Raw genomic sequence first — 26722 nt, forward strand, 5'->3', positions numbered from 1 at the left:
ATAAGATCATTTTTGGATTTTGTCCATTTGCTTGGCAATTTACTTTGCCAAGCAAATGGACAAAATACAAGCCGAAAGTTTTACATTTTATGTCTCCACAATTACATTGAAGCATACATTTTTTAATAAGTTTTTTAACTTCCTCTTTCTTTTTTGCAGAATCTTCTTTTTATTTTAACTTTTTATGGTTTCAACTACAGTTAATACATTGTTTGCTGTCATTAAACCGTGTACTTTAGTAACACATGTCATGTCTTTTGATAATTTAGGCTTGACCTTATTGGTCATAAAACCTGGTATTTCTTCCAATTGGATATTTTTTTCATGAAGTTCATCAATCAGCTCCATAGCTTGTTCAAACTTTGATTTCCATTAACTTGCTGAACCACGTCTTTTAACAGGCAAAAAATATAAGGGTAATGACTGTTTCTCTGTTTTGATATAGTTTTCTGTTCTTTCAAATTTATCTTTTTGCATAAATTCAACACTCAATGAATTTTCAGTAAGTAGATTTCTAGTAGATTTTATAATAGTTTCTTTGGTTGTCCATTTGTCCCATATATTGGCTAGAACTAACATAAAACCTTCTTTGTTTAAGAAACAGATATCTGAAAACAAAGAGTCTTTCTGTTTACGATACTTGCTATGAATGTCCTTATTTTGCTTGGTCAAGAAGTTGAGTAACTCCTGTTGTGTCTGGTGGAGTGACAAAGAGACAATTTTTTTTTTAAAATAAGAAATAAAAATTAAGAATCATTTTAAACAAGTATTATTATTTATACATTTTTCTTAAACCACATATATTATTGCATACCTGAAAATGAAACGAATGGTTGAATTGTGACACATTCTTTGACATACATCCCCTTTGCCAGCATCCAGAATTGGTACCATCAACCCCATAGTTGATAATTTGGGGTGTTTCATCACAATTAAATATTCATCTAGTATCAACAGTGCCATTCCAAACCCCTGCTTTAATTTTCTCTTCATTAACCATAACATCAACTTCTACTAGTTCTTTAGCAAGAGAATCTGAAATATATTACATGGAAATAATTATATATAAAAAAGTACATTGATACTTACTTATAAAATTTTTCAAAATGATAGCTAAATGATTACATGCCATTTCCTTTAAACAGTTCAGTGCACTGTTTATAGACTCTCTTCCTTGTAGCTTGATGGCAAGACTGCTATGTTTAGCATTAAAGCGGAGCCAAAATAAAAGACTCAATCTATAAATAAGGACCGTTATATAAAAAAAATAGTCTGATTAAAAAAGCGATATTTAAATATAAAGTTGATTCTTATTATCCAATTTAGATTTCATAGGATTATTGTAGGTTTAATGATTATATTTCAAATTACTTTCCTTTTTCCAGAGCAGCTTGAGCATTTAATGATAATTTGTAAAACTTCCTTCCACCTTCCTACGTATTAGTGTGATGTCTAATAACTAGCACATTTAAAATTAACTTGGTTACTTCCTGTTTATAAATTGCTTGTAAAGATTTATTTTTATTTTTTATTAAACAAACAATACATGCCTCTTCATCTTCTGTAAGTATAGTACAATAACTTCTTGTCCATTGATTGTCTCTCTACCTTTAATAAAAGAAAACATACCAGTCTTTAATGCTGCTTTTCCCCTCCTATTCATTTCTTTGCACCAATTTATAGAAGCTTCCAGTTGCTTATTTCTTACTTTTTTTATATTAGCACTTTCGTAACAAGTCATAAAAAAAAATTGATTTGTAACTATAAATATATAAACAAAACAGTTGAATGTAAAACGAACATAAAAAAAGTAACCAATTAAATTTATTATAAGGAATTTTATTTTATAAGAGCATTTTAGATTAAAAAAAAAGTTTAAATTAATCTTTATTAAATTAATCTTAAATAAATCTAATTGAAATATAATAACGTAAAGTTAAATAAAAATTTTTAAAAACAAAAAGTAGAAAAAAATGTATTTAACTATCTGTTTTTTTTATCTAAAAAAATTACTATTTTATAATTGTGATGAAAACGTTTTTTACAATTAATTGCTGCTTAATGTTTTCTGCATAAACTATTTTAAAAGACTGTTTAAAGAATCTAATTGAAAAAAGTTTTTGCTTAATGCAAATGGCTTAATGCATAAGTGAAATTGCCATTTGTACGTAAAAAAACTCACATGGCGTAATGTTTCTTAACAAGGTCTGCTATTTATACAGGGTGTATGCCAATTTTGCAAAAAAATTCTTTTTTATCGATTTCATTAAATGATTAAAGTTACTCAACTATAACTTTTAGAGAAAATATTGTGATTTTGGTAATTTATAAAAAGCACCCTTGAATAGTGTTAATTTTTTCTTTCTTTTGATATATTATTTATGTTTTACTGTGAAAAAAGTATAAATGAAAGGAAAAATAATTCATATGTATATATGAATTATTTTTCCTTTAATGAAATATATATATTTATATTATGAAATAAATAATGAAATATATATATTTTCATACATATAAATATATATGAAATAATAAAATTATATGAAATTTATATAATTTATTATAAAAATTAATGAAATTTAATTAAAAAAATAATGAAGGTTTTTATCATTGTGTGATTTTTTTTTATCATTGAGTTGAGTTTTCGTAAACATCTTTCAACTTTATGGAGCAGTTGAAGGGTTTCTTGTATAGTTATTATTAATGTTACCTTCTAATGATAGTCGGGATAATTATTGATTTTTTGGTACCCCCTTCTCCTTTATTTAGAAAGAAAATAGTTTTCTTTCTTATTTCCTTAAAAACATTTAATGTACATAACTAAATTTTAATTAATTACATAAAGATAAGTTTCTCCATCATAGATAAAAATACATATCAAACAAAATTTTTCAAGTGTTTCATGTTTGCAAAATCTAATCCTTCCGTTTATTACAAAATAACAAATTTATTAACAATTAAATACATGTTTTTAACAAGGTAAGGAAACAGCAATTGTTATTTTTGTTCTCCTATATCATATAATTATGTCACTAAAAGAAAAAATATATTAGATAAGTAAATATAATAGGAAAAAAAAAAACATTTTAAAAAACAGAAAAACAGTTTTTATTTTTTAATAAGCTGTTATGATACTGCAGTTGCTGTCTTGATAAAGCAGCCTTTGTTGGTGCTGTTAAATGAGGTAATTTCATGTTGGCTTTTAGTAAAAAAAAAATTGTGAAGATAAAACAATGGTTTCAAAATGTTATTTATTAAAAAGCCAATTAAAAAATGCTTTAAAGAGCAAAACTAAGCCAAGCTGTCTATCAACACAAATCACCACAACATTACAGTTACAATGATAATGCACAACAATAGCAGATGACATAAGATATTTGTAAAATGTTATTTTAACCATAAATTTATTTGCATTATCGGAATTAATTTAGCGTTAAAATGGAGCTAACATGTTCAAATTGTTGTTGGTCAGATTTTATGCTTTATAAAGAATATATATTTCTATAAAATAACATAAGAACTTTTGCAATTTTCATATAATGTAAGTTAACAAAAACATAATAAAGTTTTTTTTCTCCAAAATTTAATTTAAAAACTTAACTATTTTTAAACAAGATATGCAAAAGAATATTCAATGTTATGCTTATGCATCTAAAGTTTTGAATAACGATGCTTAGTTAAAACACATTTTTATTTTAAATTTGTGTAATGTAAGTTAAAATTACATGCATTTACTAAGGTTCTGGCACTTTTTTGTTAAGAAAATGAATTACATCATTAATTAATTCTTATTTTGTAGCGTTGGTTTGACAAAGCTCTAACTGAAACTTTTTATATTAGAAGAATTTAGAAAAAATATCTTTTATCTTTTTTTTAATGTTAATTAAAATTACTTATATTATTGTTTTTTTTTCATTTGTTTATGTTTTCTTATTTTGGTTGACATATAAATATACATAAATAAATAAAAATAAGAATTATATAAATATTTTTATGTAGATTTTTCATTAAAAAAAAAAAAATGATTTCTAAGCTATTCTCCTAATATAAAAAAAATCAGCCTAAATCTTTTTTATTTTTGTTTTAGTAAAACAAATCGTTTGTAAATGCAGTTAAGAGGGTCATCCATAAAGCATATCACCCTATATTTGTAAATTTTTAACCCCTTCCCTCTTGTCACAAATGATCACATATAACTGAACCCCTCTCCCTCCTAAACTGTGATAGAAATTTTTACATCAAAAGTATTTTAAAGTATTTAAATGTAAATACTTTACAGCATTTTAAAAATTCAACCTAATGAAAATAAGGCAATACGCATAAATGTAAGGAGTGTAAGTAAAAACTTCGAGAAACCAAAGATTTTTTTATTTAAACGACTCAAATAAGTATTAATAAAGTCGTAATACTAAAATAATTTTTTAAAGTTGCTCTTGGTCTTGCGGAAAAAATGTTTTCAATTTGATTACTTCCATAAACATTATGAAAAATCACTCAGGAAGAGTGCCATCAGTTTTTTAAAATTTCCTTTGTTAATTATTTTTAATGCGTTCAATACTTTTGCAGTTCTTTTTAGTAATATAAGTGATGTAACATAAGTTAAATATATAGTTTCAAAAAAACAAGTTTATTTTCCTTAGCCGGTCACCTCTGGTAAATTTTTATATACTTTTTAAATTAGTATAGAATTCTCAACTTCTTGTGAAAGTTTCTAATACAAACCGCTTTACTGATTTGCAGAAATGCCAAGTCATGGCTCTGCTTTAAGTAAACCGCTTATCTGGCAAGGTTAACCATCTTGCTCTTGCAAAAAATCTGTACTATCTTGATAGTACAGATTTTTTGGAACTCAAAAATACTTATCATCTTATCATCTAAATGGAAGCAAATATTATTGTCTTTCACCTCCCTAAGACCAAGAGGGTCGCTACAGTCGAGGAGGCTACTTTTCTGTGGTTACAAATCTCTCTCAATTCTTTACCTCCGAAACACGAATATAACAAACAAGGTAGCTCTTCAAACTGCTTGAATAACTATTACAGTAACTTATTAAATATTTCTATAAGGTAATTAGTCAGATCTGAGTAATTATAGATCAGTCTTGAAACAAAATGTTTAAGAATTGAAAACTTTTAACTTTTTAAAAATTTTTGGGCGCATATACGGGCCCACTGGTATCAAAACACGTTTGAACTTGTCCCTGCTCTGAGAGAGGATGATGAGGACCTTTATATTATAAGTAACAACTGTGCCATGATTGAGGCCACAAATAGAGTTCATACAACTTTCAATTTATTTACAGAAATATGGTAATTATGTAATCTTATTTTAAATATCATTTAACACTCTTTTTATTGTCTTTTTATTTACTTTATTTACTTATTTGATACTTGAAATTTATGATTTTTTTTTTAATTTTATGCAGGCAATAAAAGCAGAAATGAAAGAAAAAATAATTCAACTTAGCATTGAATACTCAATTGTGACTAAATTTACAAGTTTCATAGCTGTTGAAGAACGAGAGGTTTTACTATTAGAAATAAATATTGGTTTTTCATTTTTTTTTTTTGGTTATATTATTTGGTTATATATTTTTTAATTTAAATTTGGTTTATTTTTTTAATCAAAAAGAGTGAGACTTTTGAGTACTTTAAAAAGTTTAGAATAACAAAATTATGTGAAATATATATAATTTATATAAAAATTAAGAAAAATGAAGGTAAAGATGTTACTGCTCCTACCATAAATGAACTTGTTCTCATGGAAACTGTTGACATTCTACCATATATGGGCTTTGAAACTGTAAGTTTTTTCAAATGAACTAATATTATTTAAAGTTTTTTTAATTTGAAATACTACTTCAAACTTGTATTTGTTTTAATGAACATAGTTAGAATGATATCTAACTAAAAACTAAGAATTTTAGTATTAATAGCAAACTATAAATATTAGTATTGCAGTGCAATAAATGTTAGGTAACTTTTTATTTTAGTTTTTTAGTTAACGAAACTTACCAAAATAAATAATTTATGAAATAATTTTTATTTTTAAGCCTATTTTAAGGATTACAATTCTGCTCGGTTTTTTTAAAATAAAAATATCTGGTTACAATAATAAATTTGTGTGTTCACAGTTTGAATTAAAAAGTTAAATTTTTAAACAATTTATTTTGAGTTTGGGCTTTCCCTTTTTAAGTTTGTCTTTAATAAAACATTCACATTTTAATTTATAAAGCATTAAAGTGATGTCATTAAAGTGATGTCATTAAAGTGATGTCAGATGTCAGAAGAGAGTTAGTTAAATAAAAATCGTTAAAAATCCCAAAATAAAATATTATTTTTGGTTTTTAAAATATTATTTTTAGAGAGTGTAGTCTAAAAGGCTTAATGATTTTGCCACTGTGGACCATGGAAGAGCATTTACTTTTTCCAACAAACTTTTACTTTTTCCAACAAACTTTTACTTTTTCCAACTTTTTCAACAATCTTAAACCTTTTAGTCTTTTTTTTTAGTCTTAAAAAAGTTATGCAAACAATAATATTATATAAATAATGTTATTTAAAAATTTAGTTTCATTTTTTTTATTACAATATTTCTTTTTCTTAGTAAGTTATAATTGAAGTTCTTTAAAATAGAACTTTTTAAACCCAAAAATTAAAATTAAGTGAAAAAAAGACAAATAAATTTTTATTATTTTTAAGTTTGGTCTTAATAAAACTATTTTCTTTTTAATAATAATTATTTTGTTGTTTTTTTATTTAGCTTATCATTAAAGTTGCTTAAGTTACTTTTAAAATATTAAAAAATTGTCTTGATGATTATATATTTATATAGTTTACATGGAAATTATTTACATAGTTGTAGTTAATAAAAAATTTTTTAAAATTTAAAGTAATTAAGTAAGTTAATCATTATTTATATTATTGCATGGGTAGAAAAAGAAAAAAAAATCACTGTTTACCTTATTCATCATTTGGAGTGAGTTTGAGTTGACAAAAAGATTAGAAACTCTAATATGTAGTTTTCTATCAGATTCTTTTTTAGATAAGTTGTAATTGATATTTTTAATTAAGTTGTCATTAATATTTTATCAGTTTTCACCATAAGTATTGGTAACTAAATTTTTTTTATCTTTTATTAGCATCTGTGGTTTTTTCAAGTAAATAAAAATTTATTAAACCTACAGTTACAGTTACAGTTTTTAGTTTCCTAAAAATAAATTTTGTCATCATAAAAAGCCAGTATCTATCTTAGATCATTGGAGGTTTCCTGCAATGTTTTAAAGTGTCCTGCAATCTTTTAAGATGTAACTTTCCTGTAATGTTTTAAGGTGTAACCTTCCTGTTTTAAGGCTTTATAGACAGTATAAACTGAATAAATTTGTTAATCAGCTTTATGTTAATTATTTTCTTTTTGTATTAAAAAAGTATAAGAAAATGCATGTTATTTCAATTCATAATTTTGAAAATTATTTTAAATTATGTAACATTTTATAGTAGAAATAATTGCTTCAGAAAAAAAATTAAGTTCTTTGTTTTATTAAAAATAGTTGAAAATAAAACTAATTAAATTAAGATATTTAGCTGATGACTTCATTAAGAGTATTATACCATATTTTTATCAGATATAAGTATGTGGTATGACATAATTATCCAATCTTTCATCATTGCTAAATATGTTCAATTGCCTTTTTTTTAGAAAACACAAAGCATACCTATGGATAAGGCTAAATTTAGTTTGTCTGAGGTAATTAGCTTTTTTTGTTATCTTTATTTAGAATCTTTATTTAGAAAGTTAATAAAATGAAACCACAATCAGAATGTTAAAGCTAGGCTCTTTTTAGTTAAGCCTTGTATATATATCTTGTCTGATAAAATTAGATGTTATAAAAATTGCATAATCACTCAAGAAGCATATATAAGCTCAATAAGCATATATCAAAGTATTAAGAAAGAAATTAAAAAAGTCTCTAGTATGTAAAAATTGAAAAATCATAAATAAAAAGAAAAAGAAAAAACTTAATTAAAATAAGAAAAAAAAAGATACGTTAATAAAATGAATAAAGATATGTTGAACAGGTGTTTAAAGAAAGATAAATGTTGAGATATCTTAAACAGATGTTTAGAGAAATATAAATGTTGAGATATGTTTAACAGATGTTTAGAGAAAAATAAATGCACTATAGTGAAATGTGTAACAAAAGTAACAATAGTACATTAGCACAGTTTTGTTTTTTAGATAGAACATTAACTTTAACAGATGTTTAATAAAAATCCCTGAAAATTGTAAGTTTTTAAACTACAAATTTAACAGAAATATACTTATATAGAGTATTTATTCAGTTGTTTTCAGTTATTTTTTGCTTGCCAGTTTTTCAAGTAAACAATTACTTTGATTTTAGGTTAATATATTTATGGAATTCCCTTCAAAGAATAACAGGACTGTTTGGCATAATGTGATAAAACTAGGTCAAGCCAAAATAAGTATTGATCATAATTATGATATTCTTTAATAATAGTTATGACCTGTTATAAGGAATGCAAACCCAGCAAGCATTTTTTGGTTAAATTTTGTAGTTTGCTTATATTTTATCCTGGCAGGAGTTTTTTCACGAGTAAGAAGTATTATTGCCTTTAGTTGTACTATGAGCTAAAGTGAAATAAGGCTGATCATCAATGATTCAGAGTATCTTTCAGATTCCAATTCAGGCTATCACATATTTTGCTAATTCTTGCTTGCATGTCATCATTTTACGGCAGTTGATTTTTGTCTTTTTTTTTTTACCTAGTGATAAATCAGGGTTGTGCTACATCTTTGTAAACAGCGTCATCCGAGGCAGAAAACAATGTAACACAGGTGACATCCATGCTAGCTTATTAGATGAAGAAAGGTTACTTTGCTTACCCCTCAAACCTTTGCTTAGGAGGTCTTGACTGGCAATTTCATTAAACTAATTTTATTAGTATCAAAGCATATTTCAATAATTTTTTATTTATGTTTAGAAAATTGTCCTGCTGAAATTGCCATTTTAAAGGCATATTATTACCAGCTAAAGAAGCCATTTATTTTTCCAAAATATCTTTATATACAAAGTGGTATAATGCCCTTGATTTTATATAATGGTCTCAAACTGGAAATACCCAAAAACATCCCTAAACCATCACTTCTTTTCTATAACCTATATTAGAATTAGTTTTTGTATACTTTGGGTTTAAATTCTTTTATTTTGTGTGTCTGATGTGTTTTTTTCCATCTGAATGATGCAAGTTAAATTTTGAGTTATTGCTCCATAAAATGTGACCTCATGTGAATGTGAATATATAATTTTTATACAAATACAAAACAGCTCTGATGTTGGTATTAATACAAAAATGAAACTTTTTCTATAACAAACTGTTTTTGAGGAGGAATATAAGAGATATTAAATATTAAAATATCAAAAGCGATTTAATATTTCTAATTCTACTAAAATTACTAAATTAAAAAAATGTCTAATAATCAGTTTCCCATTATATATATAATACTTTTTCATGAAAATAAATAAATTATTACTTATAATAATTTGTCACAAAATTTGAATTTTTATTAATAATATTGATGTGGTAAAATCTATTGATGTGACCGCATTGTTCTGCTGTCAATTTTTATGAGCACAAGTTAATTTTTATGAGCACAAGTTAATTCTAATCTATTTTTTCTATTATTCTTCTGAAATATGAAATATTGTTCTGAGATGAGAAATGGGTTTTTGGAGCTCTATAAATAAACAGTTTTACTTAAATAATGTAAAAATATTTGTAATATTGTAAATATTTGTAACTTTTAATGTGTGGTGTGTTTATTTGGAATTTGCATTTACTGTACTTCTAGCTTTCTAAAGTTTGTTCAATTTTTTTAACTATTCATACAAGTATTATGAGCGCAATTTACAATACCTTTTTCATTTATCTAAGAAAATGTATTTTGTATGTTTGTTCTAATTGTAATAATAAGCATGATTTTTCATAGCTCTTCTAACTAAGTTGAGACAGAATGGCTGTGCACAAAATGAATTTGAACTAAAGCAAAGTTGTTGAAGCTTGAATATTTACGAATATTGAAATACAAATCAACAGTTTTTCTTTTTTAATAAATTTTAAATAAATTTTTGTTTTTAAAATTTGTGTGGGTTGCACATGAGTTATTTTACATAAAGTAACTTAATACTTGTTTCTTATAAGCACAGGTTTCTTAATATAACACACCAGGTTAATTTTTACATTGATGTTCTTGATTACTATATTGAAATACTTCCACCTTTATGATCAAATTGGGATGTAATATAATTTTTTAGTATTGAAAAGAAAAATTACTTTTCTTTACAATTATTCAAAGCATGTAGCTTTATTTATATATATATAAATTTTTTTTTTTCTATTGCTTTAATTTTAAATAAAAAAACAAAAAACTTTGAATATATCAGGTTTAAAATTAATTAAATAATTTTTTTCAATAATAGGAGAAAAATTTGAAATGTTTTTAAATTGATTAAAATATTACTTTACTAAGAAGAGAAAATGTAAAAAGACTTGAATAAATTAAAGATTTTTTATTTTCAAGTTTTTAGTAACAAAATTTAAAAAAAGTTAATGAACATATATGATACTATCTATCTATCTATTTATCTAATTATCTATCTATCCATCTATATATATATATATATATATATATATATATATATATATATATATATATATATATATATATATATATATATATATATATATATATATATATATATATATATATATATATATATATATATATATATATTTTAATTTTTGTTAAAATTTTATATTTTATAAATACATGTGACTATATTATAGCCATCATCAGTTAAAATATATTAAAATGCTTAAATCAAATTAGTAAAATTAAGTTGAATTAATAAGAGACCTTATGATAAAAAATAAAATAAAAATGCAATTAAATTTTTAAAAAGATAATTAGTTTAAAAAAGATAAAAAAACCGTTAAATGAATGTTAAAAGGAACTAGATTAAAATTGTCATTTTTACATGGTTCATTTGTTTATTAATAGTGGGTTTTTCCCACTCTATGTACTTGCTTTCTTTGAGTTTTAATATAAATTTGCTGGAGGCCGAATCCAAAATTGAAAAATTAGCATGATTAAAACTATCAAAACAGCTTTCATTTGAATGAATATGTTTATAAATGTGTGAGTTTTTATCCCTTTTTTTGGTGCTCGATTATTTGTGTCTTTAAATGGCGAGTAGTTTTGCCAATATAACAGGAGTTACAGCCTACGCATTCAAATTAATAGACAACGAATGAATTAAAGTCTTTAGGAAAGGGATCTTTTGCGGGAAAAAATTTTGAAATTTTAAATAAAGTAAAAACCAATCTTGACCGATTTGGTGACCGATTTACAATATCTTTTAATGATTGCGTTTAGACTTTGTTTGGTTAAATCAGATATTTTTCCAATATAAAGAAGTTTAAAATATTGATAATTTTGTAGGTTTTCTGAAAGCAATGAAATGTCGACAGAGCTATGGATTTTCTTAATCAACATTAATTTTGTCGTATTATTTACTTGCATTTTTATTGTATTTTTTATTATAAAGTCTCTATAAATTCAACTTAATTTTACTAATTTGATTTAAGCATTTTAATATATTTTAACTGATGATGGCTATGATATAGTCGAAACATGTATTTATAAAATAAATGATTTTAACAAAAATTAAAAAAATTGTCTTATTTATTAGAATATTTACACATTTTTTTGCTGAAGAGACACTTTTGATATATATATATATATATATATATATATATATATATATATATATATGTATTTATACATTATATATATATATATGTATGTATATATATATATGTATTTATACATATATATATACTCTAGCGCTATTAGACGCACTTTTTATATATATATATATATATATATATATATATATATATATATATATATATATATGTATATATATATATATATATATATATATATATATATATATGTATATATATATATATATATATATATATATATATATATATATATATATATATATATATATATATGTATATATGTATATATATATATATATATATATATATATATATATATATATATATATATATATATATATATATATATATATATATATATATATATATATATATATATATATATATATATATATATATATATATATATATATATATATATATATAACTAGAAGTAAAAACAGTTTTAAAAAGTTTTTTTCAATTTTCTTTAACATAAAATAATTAGTGGAAGCTGTTATAAATAATCACAAGAATCTGAAACTATTATAAATTTATCAAAAACACTGTTTCAGAATATATCTGAAAAGTTAATACTATGTCTTAACTACCTTAACTACATTATTACTTAATCATGCTACTCATGTTTGTTTTTACTTTTTTTAGATTTTAAATGGTATGTATATGCTAGAAGAAGTGAGTTTCTGTGAGGTAATTAGTTTTTTATGTTTTCATAAAAAAAAAAAATTTTAAAAATTGGTTGTATTATAACATGTTTTATGTATATTCTTATTGTTGAAGTATTAAGCTATTATTATAAAATCTGTTTATTGTCAAAAAGTGTTAAGCATCATGCAGCTTATTTATTATTGGTAAAATTTACACTTTGTGCAGAAAGTTTAAATGCACTTGTTTTTTTAATTTCAAAAATTCTATTTGAAGTGTTACATGTTACTATATGGGTTAAATTATATTTACCTGTTATTGAAGCGTAAAATGTCTTGCAAAAATGCTAGACAAAGTTGTTTAATAACCATCTAAACCAGATGCATCAACCTTTCCTAAAAATATATAAAAGGTACAGAGAATCAGAGAAGATTGTACAGAGAAGCAATAAGAAGTAGAAGTATAGAAGAGTGAAGAGGAGTACAGAGAATGCAAATAAAGCAATAAAGAGAATAGAGGTATAGAGTTAATAGAGGTTTTAAAGGTAATAGAGGTGGTATGAGATAATGGAAGTGTACATAAAGACAAGATGAGCAGCTAAAGTAGACCAAAAAATAGAAAAAGAGTATGTAACTTTTAATAACTTTAATTGTTAAATTATAATCAGTAATGACCCAAGAATATTGTATTTTATATCTAATGAAAACAATCCTGTAACATACCCATCAAAATAACATGTAACACTTCAAAAAAATTATATTTACCCATCAAAATAACTTGTAACATTTCAAATAAAGTAAACTCTTGTTTATTTCTTAGAAAAAACAAACATATTAGGATCTTTCAGTAAATCATTATCTTACATAATTTTTTTAACTATTGGTTTCAAGTTTACTAGTTTAGATAGTAGCATATTTTTTGTTATTAGTTTTACATGATACCTAACTACCAAAAAAATGCTCTGACTTTGATCTTCAAAGTTGTAAACAAAGTTTTCATTCAAACTATTTTTTTTTCTGTGCAGTCATTGGTCACATCTAGGTTGCTATTTAGGTTTTAAAAAAAATATCACCAAATGGATAAAATACTCACAGCACACTCAAACAAAGTTAGTGTGTGCTGTGAGTATAAAGAATAGCCAACACTTTTTCACACAATCAAAAATATGATTTACCAAGAAATCTTGCCAGAACAGTTATTGCACCAGGTTTCAATCCAGTATTACTTATTGTTGTGTCAGAACTGAATTCTAGAATATATTCAGCAATTTCAAAATGCTGTGGAAGATTCATAATATCCATATATAACAATATCCCTTTTTTTTTTACCACTTTCAGTCGGTATGACACCAAGAAGAAGACTATTTTTGTCTGCCTGCTGACTGTCTGCAGTAGGTAACAGTGGTAGGCTGTCTAATCTGCAGTAGGTGTCAGTAGTAGATTGTCTAGATAAGATAGTTATAATGCGATAAATATGATAAATGATTTCGGCAAAAATGTAAAATTTGCTTGTTGAACATTATATGAAAATAGTTGTGCTAAAATCTTTAATCAATTGGATTAAACCTAACAATTACATGGTTAAATATAAGAAATACATTTTTCATAAAGCTAGCTTATTGTTTTTAATATTTTTAGCGTACATGCTTTTAATAAATGCTGCATCTCTCAAGTGTTAAAATCAATCATTGAAGCATTAAAATCAATCATTGAAGTGTTAAAATCAATCATTGAAGTGTTAAAATTAATTGTTGAAGTGTTAAAATCAATCGTTGAAGTGTTAAAATCAATCATTGAAGTGTTAAAATCAATCATTGATGAAATCAAACAATTAATTTTTAAGAGTCAAGCTAGTTAAAAGTAAATTTTTTAAAGTAATTTTTTATTGCCACTTGTTGCTGTATTTCCAATACCTAAACAAATAAAAAAGCTAAAACTTATAAAACTAGCATAGTATAAATAAATATTTACATGCTTGCTAGATTATTTTGCTTAGAATAATTTACTTTTACTTTTGTCATTTATATTGCATTAAAAAATAGGCAAGATTTAATAATTATAATAAAAATTTAATAATAGATTTAATAAATAATAAAATTTAGTAGTGTAATAATTGTTAAAAGTCAAGCTAACAATTTAGTAGCGCATTTCAGATTAATTTGATGAATAGAATATATGTTAAAATATGTTAACAAGTTAGTTGCTTTTTTGCAATCAATAATTTCCATAAAACCTTTAATGTAAACCTTAAAAAACAAACTTTTATGTTTGTTTTTTAATTAACAGTATCATATGCCAGTATGTATCATATGCCAGTATGTATCATATGCCAGTATGTATCATATGCCAGTATGTATCATATGCCAGTATGTATCATATGCCAGTATGTATCATATGCCAGTATGTATCATATGCCAGTATGTATCATATGCCAGTATGGAAGCTTTTGTAGTGTTCTTTTGAATAAAAATTAAAGTCTTTTTATGTTAGAGGCTGTTCAAATAAAATATGACAGCCTTGGGGAAGAGGGAGGGTATTTGAAAGTGTCACCAAATATCACATAGAGAGGAAGTGATTAACTAGGGTGTAATATCACAAAAATATTTTTTATTTAAATTCTTATCACAGCGGAATTATTAAACTTGGAGTTTTATTTGGTTTAAAAAAATATAAATGTGGTACAGTAGTTGGCATGCTTGCCTCAGAAGCAAGAGATCCATGTTTCAAATCCAGCTCTGAGCGGGTTTTGAGTCATCAGTATGAAAAGAGTTGTGAACTTCTTATTTAAATATTCTTTTGTGGTGTTCTGTGATAAAACTGTTAGGACTTCTTGGGGCACCTAAAATAAAATTAAAATAAAAGTAACATACTAGAGGGAAAATAGGGTTGATAAAAGTAAATTTACTTTTCTTAGAATTGCTAGAAATTTAATTTTTTATTATTTTATATACATAAAATGTTTTTTTTTTTTTAGTTATAAATATTTAGAAAATATTTAAAAAGTTATTTTATATTTAGTTGTATTAATAAATACCACATTTGATAATAAAAATTAAGTTTAAGATAATTTTTGCATTTTAATATTGTCATTGTGAGAGCTTCAATACTGACATATGGTACATAGCTGAAAAGGTTGGTAAAATCCATAAAACCACTGATGTTCCATTTTTAGGGTTTACAATGAAAGTTTTATTAAGCATAATTTATTGCAAAAAAATAATAATAATAATAACTTGTTAACTTATTTTCATTATAATCTTCAAGTTAATCTAAGAAGTGCTATAAATTTCTTTGATTGATTTGTTCTTCAAGAATATAAAACAGCAAATAATTTAAACATCAAATTATGTCAAAGTTTATTTACAGAAAACATGTCAGAAATATTTAATGTTGTCAGAAAACAATTCAGACATAAAATTATGTCAAAATATGTTGATAGAAAATATATCATACATACTTTATGTTGGCAGAAAATAATTCAGACATGAAATTATGTCAAAGTATGTTAATATAAAGTATATGACATAATTCATGTTGGCAGAAAATTAATTAGACATAAAGTTTTTATTTAAAAACCAAGGCAAAGTTTTATTCTGTTACTGAATATTTTTATTATTTTGATAAAAAAATAAAAATTTCAAGAAAAAAAGTTATATAGTTACAAAAGTTAAAAAAAAAATTTAAACTGATAGTTGTTAATCAATAAGATGGGAAAAATTAAAAGAATTTGATGTGGAAAAATATTTCTTTAAAAATTTGAAAATGTTTTCCTCACAGCTCAGTACAGCAATTGATTCAGAATATTTTAAAATCTGCAACTAAACTTACATGAAAAACAATCTATTTTTTACTTTTTAAATTATTGCTTCAGTATAGATTTCTCAATTTGGTATTAATAAATTTTGAGTAGGTTTTGAAGTTATCAATCACCACTTAGTAACCAAGTATCTCACTTCACAAAGTTATCACTATCAATCAGCACTTTTGAAAACACTTAAGCTAATGTTTTACCAGCATATCTAAAATTTTTTCTTATATATTTTTTAATCTAAATGTAAATTATTTGTTTATCCAGAAGACTTCAAGTTTGGTTCTTTAATGTCCTGAGGCATGATTAGTTCTGAAAGATACCATGAAAGTAGAGCCATTTTTTGATCAACTGGATTGAATGCCCTCTATGTGGTACATTCATGGTAAAAAGTGAAAATTTTAGACTTTTGAATACTTTTTGCAAGGTCAGAACAGACATCATAAGAATGTGTATACTAGGTTCTTTCTATCTGAGTAATGAAATACCAAACTTCTTTCTTTGTCAACCCTTTTTGGTTACTGATGTTTTAACTAACTCACAAGAAATTGAAGTTGATGAAAACAGATGAAGAAGATGTAAACAGAACTGTGCATGAAGAAGATGTAAACAGAACTGTGGATGAAGAAGATGTAAACAGAACTAACAATATTTTACATTCCTTGGTTTCTTAAGTCATACATTATAACAAAGGCACCATCTTATGATTTCAAAGCTAATAAAGTAGCCGAAAACACAGAGGAAGAAGATAAAATATTAGGAAAAAGTCTTTAAAATTCTCTTTAAAGACATACATGTTACTTTGTTGAAGATGTTGTTGTAGTACTTGTAGATTCAGGCATAGCTAAGGATGAGAAATCTTTAATGATACAGAAACATATCAAGTATCCCTATCCAGAGAATATCTTACTTTGAAATAAAGAAACCTGAGATCAGAGACAACATAATTATTGTCTAGAACATTCATTTGCGTAAGTTTGTTGGGAAAAACAGCTGTTATCTTTTTTTCATTCTCAATCTTAAAATGCAAGATATATTGTTTTCGCCTAACACTTCCAAAAGATTTAGAGACCTAAAATTTAGCATTTACCAATTGTTTAATGTATATAACCAGATTATGTTTTAAACCTTTTGATTCTGTAAGAAAGTTGTCTTTTTGGGACACCCTAATATATATGTCCAAGGGAGTTACATTGTGTTGCAATTAATAATGATTGTCCAATTTTTAACAATTGTCCAAATAGAGTTATACAAATTGTTAATAATGACCAATGGGAATTGCTGTGTAGCAATTTTTGCATAGGATATTATCCATTTATTTATTACATGTTTCATTTTCTTTATTTTTAAAACCTATTTTGAAACAGAGAAAAAATTGTTTGTGCACTATTGGCAAAAAATGTTTAACTTCTTTTTTTTTTATATATAAAATCAAAACATAGTAAATCATCTTTTAAGTTTAAAATAAATAAATTAATTTATACCTTCTATACTAGTAATATTGTGCCATGTTTTAATGTTAATGTTGTGACATGATGTTTTAATGTTAATGTTGTGACATGATGTTTTAATTTTGTGACATGATGTTTTAATGTCAATGTTTTGACATGATGTTTTAATGTTAATGTTGTGCCATGATATTTTAATGTTAATGTTGTGCCATGATGTTTTAATGCTAATGTTGTGACATGATGTTTTAATGTTAATGTAGTGACATGATGTTTTAATTTTGATGTTGTGCCATGATGTTTTAATGCTAATGTTGTGACATGATGTTTTAATGTTAATGTTGTGACATGATGTTTTAATGTTAATGTTGTGCCATGATGTTTTAATGTTAATGTTGAGACAGTATGTTTTTTTTTACTACTAATAGTAATAAGAAAAATTTTTTCTAAGAAGAATGTAAGAAAAATGTTTTTTTCTTACTTAAGTAGTATATTACTAGTTAATGTTGTGACTTTTCTTATTTTTTACTTATTTTTATTAAATTAAACTATTTGTTGTTAATGTTTAAAATAATATTTTAGCACTATATTAACATTTAGATTAACAGAAAAAAGTCAATAAATTTTAAGCTTTTTTTTTATTTTCATGAACTATACAATGTAAAAGTTAGTTAATATCACTATTTTATATGGATGATCATGTTTAATCTAATCATTTGCAGATCAAAATCATTAAATAGACAATGTGTGATACTTTAGATGATTTGTAGAATTTTTTTTACTTCCTTTTTTACTTCCTTTGTTACTTATTTTTAATAAATCATATGTTACTGTTATATATACTGTTAAAAATGCCACTGGAATATCAGTGTCAATGTGCTTAAATGTAGATAAAATGTCCTTACTTAAAAATAGAGATAAATCAAATCTAGCAAGCTTCAACTAGTATCATTTACTTCTGTTATATGTAATGGAACATATCTTAAAAGCTACTTTTATGTTGCATTTAGAAAAAAACAATCTGTAGACTTAAGAGCAGCATGGACTTACTAGCAAAAAAAACTGTTGTACAATCCTTTTAGAATCTATGAACCTAGTAACACAGGCAGTGGAAAAAACATACCAATACATATCATATATTTCACAAGATATTTCACAAGGTTTTAATTTCATGTCTCATAACAGGTTGTGTCTCGAACAAATAAGTTTTGTAATTAAAAATAAAGCACTTAGTTTATTTCTGTTACACGATAAACTTGTACACAAGTTTATTGTTTTTTTCTCATGACTAATAACATCTGTCCAACAACATCTGTAAATATAATTAGGTATAATAACATCTGCCCAACAACATCTGAAATTTCATTGATGTCTAATAACATCTGTGCAAAAATTAAATGAATATTACAGATGTAGTTACATCTTTTAAATCATCAAAGTGTAATAACATTTGTGCAACTACATCCTTGGATTTTACAGATGTAGTTATATCTTTTAAATTATCAAAATGTAATAACATCTGTGCAACTACTTCTGTAGATTTTAAGATGAAGTTATTTTTAAGATGAATTAACTAATAATGCATTAATTTAACCAGATGTTATTACATATAGAAATTTTTTTAGATGTAACTAAATCTGGAAAAAAATATTAACTAATAATTCATTATTTTAACCAGATGTAGTTACACATAGAAATTTTTCAGATGTAACTACATCTGGAGAAAATTTTTCCAGATGTTATTGAACTTAGAGAAAAACTATTAGACATAGTTACATCTTTCTAAAGTTGTTAGAGGTTATTGAATTTTTAGATGATATTGAACAAATAATTAATTATTGAAATAGCTTAGACTAAAACATCATACATCATAGAATCTAAGACAGTTAAAAACATCTAATCAGAGTTAGATACATCAACTGTTAAAGCCTAGGCTTCATACATTTTTTTTGTACACAGTTATTAAATAAATAATTTATTATTAATTGATCAAGAATGTTAATTTTGGCAATGCTTAATTCATTCCATCAACTGCGTATTTCATTCCATCAACATCAACAGCATATATATGGTGGACTTAATTTTTCTGTTTTTCATTTGCAAATCAATAATTATTATAATCTTTCTGTTTTTCATGTGGATATCAATATTTACTATAACTGAAAGAAAATCCACTTAATCTTTCTGTTTATTTAGTTATGTTTTATTATAATAAATTTACATCATATTATTGATTACATAGATACTATTTTTTCAGGATGATTATGTTTCAACAGCACTCCTATGTAAAGCCCAGGAGAGTGGAGAAGAAAATATATATAAGGTTTTTTTTTAATTTTATTGTTGTTGTCAAAGTATAAAAAATAATAATTTGAGCAATTAAAAATGTAAAAAATTAAAAAAAAAAAAAAAAACGTAAAAAGCTTTACATGTTTTCCAACAAAATTTATTTTTTCACTTGAAAAAATACAATATGAAATAAAACTAAAAATAAAATAAAAAGATATAAAAGGTAAAACTAATAGCTCAAATATTTTTCAAAAATTTTGTTTCAGAAGAAAATTTTTATTATAAAATATAGTTATTATAAATACTTAAAGTTATTATCTATACCTTTTATCAAAACATTTAATGTTAAATATTAGATGTTAACATCATCTTTCTAGATATTTTGATTGCACATGAGCAAGGAAGAACAAACCTCAAAATATGACAAATTTTTCAGATTTTTCAAATGATGCAGCTCCCACTTTTTTCACCTTTCCAATGCGTTTTAAACCTTTTATAACAGGATTGTGTTTGACACATGGTTCATCAATAATCCCAAGAACTATTTGAGGTAGTTCAGCTTCCACTAGGTTCTTCAAATCCTTGTCTAGGATTACTGTAGGTAATGGATAACTGTAGGTCCAGGATGCTGTAGGTAATCACTACGGTGTCCTGCTTTGAGGCTGAATTCTCCAGCTTGGCATATTTGAAACCAACAGCATACAGTGCTTTTTTTAACACTATTTGAGACCTACACTAGGTCAATTTGTCTAACTCTTTTCACTGCGAATTGTTTCAGTTTGATATTTCAATATATTTCAATATATTCCGAAATCTAATAAAACATTTCAAGGACATTTACAACAGTAAAAGTATTAATATAAAGTAGATACCTAAATATACAGTATACTAATATAAGTAATGATGAAAGTAGTAATAATAATACGATATCATTAATAATAGATATAATAATAATTATTACTAATATAATGATAATAGTGATATTTATTGTTATTATAATAATAGTAAAGTTACAATAGTAATAATATAGTACCCAAGCTTTGTATTTATATTTGTTATATTTTTATAAATAACAAATTAACTAATAATAATAAAAATAATAATAATAAAAATAATAATAATAGGAGTAGAATTTCATTAAAAAAAAAAAATGACAGAATGGTAGAATGAAAAAAAAGATAAATAAATAGATAAATAAAAAATGTCAAAATATTAAAACTGATAGAATAAGTTCTGAGAAAAAGTATTAAAAATATCAGTTTGAAAACCAGAGAAATTAGAAATTGGTAGATGAATAAATAAATATAAAAATAACAGAATGAAAAAGTGAAGAATTACAAATTGATATAATAAAGAATTTCAATCTTTAATTGTAGAAATGTTTAATTGCATTTGTTTTAAACAAGTGATTGAAAAGCTTGATTTTAAATTCAGAGATTTGTTAAGAGATTGGGAGCAAGTTAGTTCTACATGCTATTACTTTGATATTTAATAGATTTATTTCTATATTAATCAGGTCTTTTGTAACAGCCATGTTAAATTACTGATAAAGTGAAGAGGTTAATGACAGTTTGTATTTGTATAAAAAACATTCAATGATGTTGGAAAGTTTTTGTGAAGAAATTGTGAAAGTTTTTGTGAAGTAATTCTGGGCATATATTACATAATTGTAGTTAAGAAATACCACAAGGTTTCTTTGTTTTAGATATGGCATAGCTAACTAGATTTTAAGTTATTATACTGAAACAATACTATTTTTAAGGCTTTATTTGGCGATATGGCATCTTTTAAAAGTTTTGTTTATGGGAATGTTCCTAATACTTAACATGTCTTAGATTGGACGCAACCATCATAACAAATATAATAAAACCATTATTCTTTAACTATTTAATTCAGAGATCTATCAAAAATTCCATAGTTGCTTAGAACTTTCATGACAACCTAATAGTTATTGTAGAGACACTAGTCTCTATGATAACTATTAGGTTCTTTGTGGTTATAACCCTCTCTCAACTCTATAACTCCGAAACACGAACCTTGACTAACAAGGCCGCTGCGCAGAGAAACAAGTTATTATTATTATTATCATTAATATTATTATTATTATTACTATTATCATTAGTATTATTATTATTGTTATTTTGTTGCTCATTTTTAGTATTATTGTTATAAAATATTTTGTTTTTATTTTCTGACTTTTTAATTTATATATTATGAATTGGAATAGAATTCTGTTCTGAAAATAAGCCAATACATAAATTGTTTTATAATTTACTTATAGGATTCCGAAACCTTTGTTGTGTTCATATTAAAGAGAATGATAAAAAAAAAATGTTTGGACTAAATTTTTGGATTAAAACAAAAAAATAAATGCATACCAGAAAAAACTAATTTTTTGTTTTAGTCGAAACTCGGCTTTTCAGTTTTGTTGTGGGCCAAATAGTATAATATATGATATACGCAGCAATCTACAGAATTGATAATTTACTCAAACACGTTTAATTCCTAAGAGATTTAGTACATAGTGTCATTGATTTTTATGTTTCTTTACATTATAAATCTTTTAAACAATCATAAAAATTAATGACGTCATGTATAAAAGCTCTTAGGAATAAATAAAACTAAAATAAAAAGTTTTTATCAAAATTCTTTTGTTTTAATCAAAAAAATTTAAACAAAATTTTTTTTTGTCATTCTCTTTAATATGAACAAAACATGTCTCGGAGGTTTGAGATCCCTTTAAGTATTAAATTACATACTTTTCAAAACTTATTGTGCCATCTGATTTACTTGTTTTTAAATTTTTTTCTACTTCATATAAAAAAAAAAACTCTTTGTTTTAAAATATCTAATAACGCATAGCAATTTAACATATATAACACTATAGCATTTTAGGTCATTAGTACAGAATCACAAAAACAATTATCTAGAATTGAAAAAAAATGTTAAACTTTTAATTTAATTTTAATGAAGTACAATGAACAAGCAACAACTCACCATGAACAAACATTGAATGACAAAAATAGTTAATCAGCTTTTCAACATTATGCGACATTGTTTTCAAAAAATGTTCATATTGAATTTTTCTCATAATAGTATAGAAATAATACATAATATCCAATTTTGTTTCAAATTAAAATTATTCAATTAAATTTTGATTAATTAAAATTTGTTCAATTTTAATGTAAATTATTGTGCTGATTTTTATTTTTTAGAGACCTATTTTTTGGATACTTTTTTTTGTTGTTGTTATATTTATAGATTTATATTTGATATATTTATAGATTTTTTTGTTGTTATATTTGATATACTTAGTTATTGTGATTTTTTAGAGACCTATTATTTTGGATACAGGAATGGCAGAAACCAAGGTTTGTATTGTCTTAATTTTATATATATCTATACACATTCGAAGTTTAAGAAATACAAATATCTCGCAATACATATCTCTTACTCAAGATTTAGATCTTCATGTTTTTTCTCTAACAACACAATAATAAAATATGAAAAGTTAAGTAGTTTATTACATTAAATGATGGGTTTGGGTGTTGTTACATTATGATGGGTTTGATGAGTTTTAATGTATTTTCAAGTTTAACATAATTTTAAAAATTGATTTTTAAAATTATGTTAAACTTAAAGTATCAACAAAACATCTTGAAAGCTAAAACATATAAAATCTATAAATTCTCCTCCTTTTTGAACAGTTTATTTAAGAAGGAATATTGAATCATGCTTTTTATGAGACATTCCTATGACTGTCTTTATTTCTACTTGTTACATATATATATATATATATATATATATATATATATATATATATATATATATATATATATATATATATATATATATATATATATATATAGAGAGAGAGAGAGAGATATAATTCAAAATTACTTTCTACTCCCAATATTCTATGAATTAGCTTCAATGCTCTTTGCACTATTTTAAACTCCTTGAAAATATGATTGAGTTTAATGCCTAATAAATATTTTTCTTATAGTACTCGATGAAGTAGATCTTTTCCGCCTAATGTTTTCAAATTGTTATATAAGTTGTTCAAATTATTAGTATTTCAGATAAATCTCAGAGAAAAACAAATTTACTGCTTGCAGAAGATGCTATATTTTCTATAAGTAATACCTCAAAACACTTATGAGATAATGCCTAGGTGTAGCCTAGGTGCTCATATTGCTGCCAAAATAAGATCATATTTATAAAATAAATGGCCTTTGCTGTTCAAAAATGACATACCAAATTAATTAACAGTCAACCAAACCTACTAAAAAGTACTTTAAAGTATTTGAAAATGTTGTATCAAAGCTGAAACCCTTGATCTTGGCTTCTCAAAAAAGCTTTTAGCAGTCACCAGAAAAGAGAAAAACTAAATGTAAAGTCCAGATTAGAGTACATGTTAGTTATATATGATATAAAGTATTTTATTATAAATTAGTGTTGAAAAGAAAGCTTTTCTAACTTTAGTATTCTTCCAATATATTAATGAATAGAAAAAAATTGACTAAAATTGCAAGTTTTAGCAATATATTAACTATGATATCTGCATTTGCACAATGATTAAAAATATGCATTTATAGAAATAACTTGTTAAACATATACTTAGTCAGAAAATCATTATAAAATTGTAAAAATGCTTTTGAAAAGTGTGTTGAATGAGTATTAAATATTGTTTAAATTTGGTAATATTTTAGATAAAATTACAACCTTTCTGCTCTGTGCAGAGAAACAAGTTGAGCACGGTACTGCGAGGTACGTGATGGGAATTGAACTTGAAACTTCTCACTTATGTAGTGAGCTCTTTACCACTAGACCACTACTTCATATTTGCAACAACATGTTTTATTTATCAGTATGTAGTTTTTCTTTTTCAGATCATTGTGTCATCAATATTTTTACATTTCAATACATTTCTGATCATCATAGAAGAACTAAATAATGCCTTTTGAATAGATTCATATATTTTCCCCTTCTTTTATTATAATTTTACAATCAGTTTTCTTTTTTCTTCATTACAATGCTTTTCACTGCCCGTAATTTTTGTTTAAACCAAATAAAATTTTTCAATTACTAAGTTTAAATGAATAAACACTAATATTAATTTTACCATTACACATTGATAAATGTGTAATGGTAAAATAAAAGTCCAATAAATGAAAAGCTAATATGAACAAAACAACAATATTACAAATCAGATTCAAATAAAATTGGCATTCCATAGTAATTTGCACAAAGCTACCAATGTTATAACTTATGACAACACCAATCAATGTTATAATTTTCCTATTCCATATTTGTACCACAATTATGCAAATAATAATTTTCTTTTTAACATTAAAGGGAAATTGCCTTAAATAAACCTTAGAAAAGTGCTGTATTAATACAGTATAAAAAAGATAAATTAAAAGATATCCAGAAATATATTATAAACAAGTTACACTACTAAAATTTAAAAAATCAAAATATTTTATTTTGGACTTTAGTGAAAAATAGAATACATTTAATTTGCTGATTGCCAGTTAAAATAAAATACTGCAATTTGCAATTTTTTAATTAAAGTTAAGTAATAAGTTTAATTAGATTTCATTTCATTTTTTATAAACTTGAAATGCAGCATGTTAAAAAAGTTAAAAAAGAAAAAATCCAAGCTCTTGCATAATTTAAAAATGATTTGAAAAAAGGAGACAAACTAAAAATCCAAACTCCAAAATAAAATGGTTCAAAAAAAGTTCTTTTTTTTTTGTTAATATTTTGATAAATAATTTGTTTTGGTAAGTTTAATTAACTCTAAACTTGTTTTCTAAGGTTTACTTATGATATAAATAAAACTTGTCTCAACGCTCAAGAACCTCTTTATAAAGGTTTTTATTATAAATAGTTAATTTGCTTAACACTGTTATTTTGTCCATAACTGTATGTATATATATATATATATATATATATATATATATATATATATATATATATATATATATATATATATATATATATATATATATATATATATATATATATATATATATATATATATATATATATATTTATTTATTTATTTATATATAGGCTGGTTTTGCTGGTTATAGTGCTCCAAAAGTTGTTATCCCAACATTAGTTGGGCGACCAAGACATCAAGTAATTATTTATTTGAAAATTTTAACTAAACATGATAGATTTGTGTTAATCTGATTTTTTTATTTGTTCTTTATTAAATAAAATAGCTTTTTATCACGGCATTGTTTTTGCGAAATTAGGAGTAATTTGCTATGACTTTGAGTTTGTTAAGAGAAGCTTGTGATGAGTTTCTCTTCATTATACTTTTGGTATAATGAAGAAAAAGATCATGATCTAATGGTATAATGAAGAAAAAGATCATGATCTAACTTTTATATTGTTCTGCTTCTGCAGCAGATTTATTATATTAGGTTATCTTTTACAACCATCTATGGAGTTTTATTATTATCTTTCATATTGAGATTATATTTTATTTTGTATCGAGTCTCATATTATTGAAATCTTTTCTTGAAATTCCAAGCATAAATTTGTTGTTAGATTTTTGAATCATTTTAACAGTCTGCTTTGACTTTATTCTATTGCTGAGTTGTTAAACTTAATAAAAGAAAGATTGATTAGAATGTAGTGAGGCAAGGGCTATTACTATCAACATATTAAAAGCTTTCTATATATTCC

The 26722-nt window shown here is 24.1% G+C and overlaps 1 protein-coding gene across 3 annotated transcripts in view; it reads left to right on the forward strand.

Annotated features, from left to right (window-relative positions):
* The window catches only part of LOC101241649 (protein mono-ADP-ribosyltransferase PARP4), a 199269-nt gene that overhangs the window by 66981 nt on the left and 105566 nt on the right, over window positions 1-26722 (forward strand). For all 3 annotated transcript variants that reach the window (XM_065793816.1, XM_065793817.1, XM_065793818.1), the window contains exons 32-38: window positions 5426-5524; window positions 5710-5802; window positions 7699-7746; window positions 12474-12518; window positions 19986-20051; window positions 23350-23388; window positions 26099-26167. In XM_065793816.1, coding sequence (XP_065649888.1) covers window positions 5426-5524; window positions 5710-5802; window positions 7699-7746; window positions 12474-12518; window positions 19986-20051; window positions 23350-23388; window positions 26099-26167 — 459 coding nt within the window. The remainder of the gene's footprint in view (window positions 1-5425; window positions 5525-5709; window positions 5803-7698; window positions 7747-12473; window positions 12519-19985; window positions 20052-23349; window positions 23389-26098; window positions 26168-26722) is intronic.

Source organism: Hydra vulgaris, chromosome 03 (assembly GCF_038396675.1).
Source record: "Hydra vulgaris chromosome 03, alternate assembly HydraT2T_AEP".
Classification (NCBI taxonomy): Eukaryota; Metazoa; Cnidaria; class Hydrozoa; order Anthoathecata; family Hydridae; genus Hydra; species Hydra vulgaris.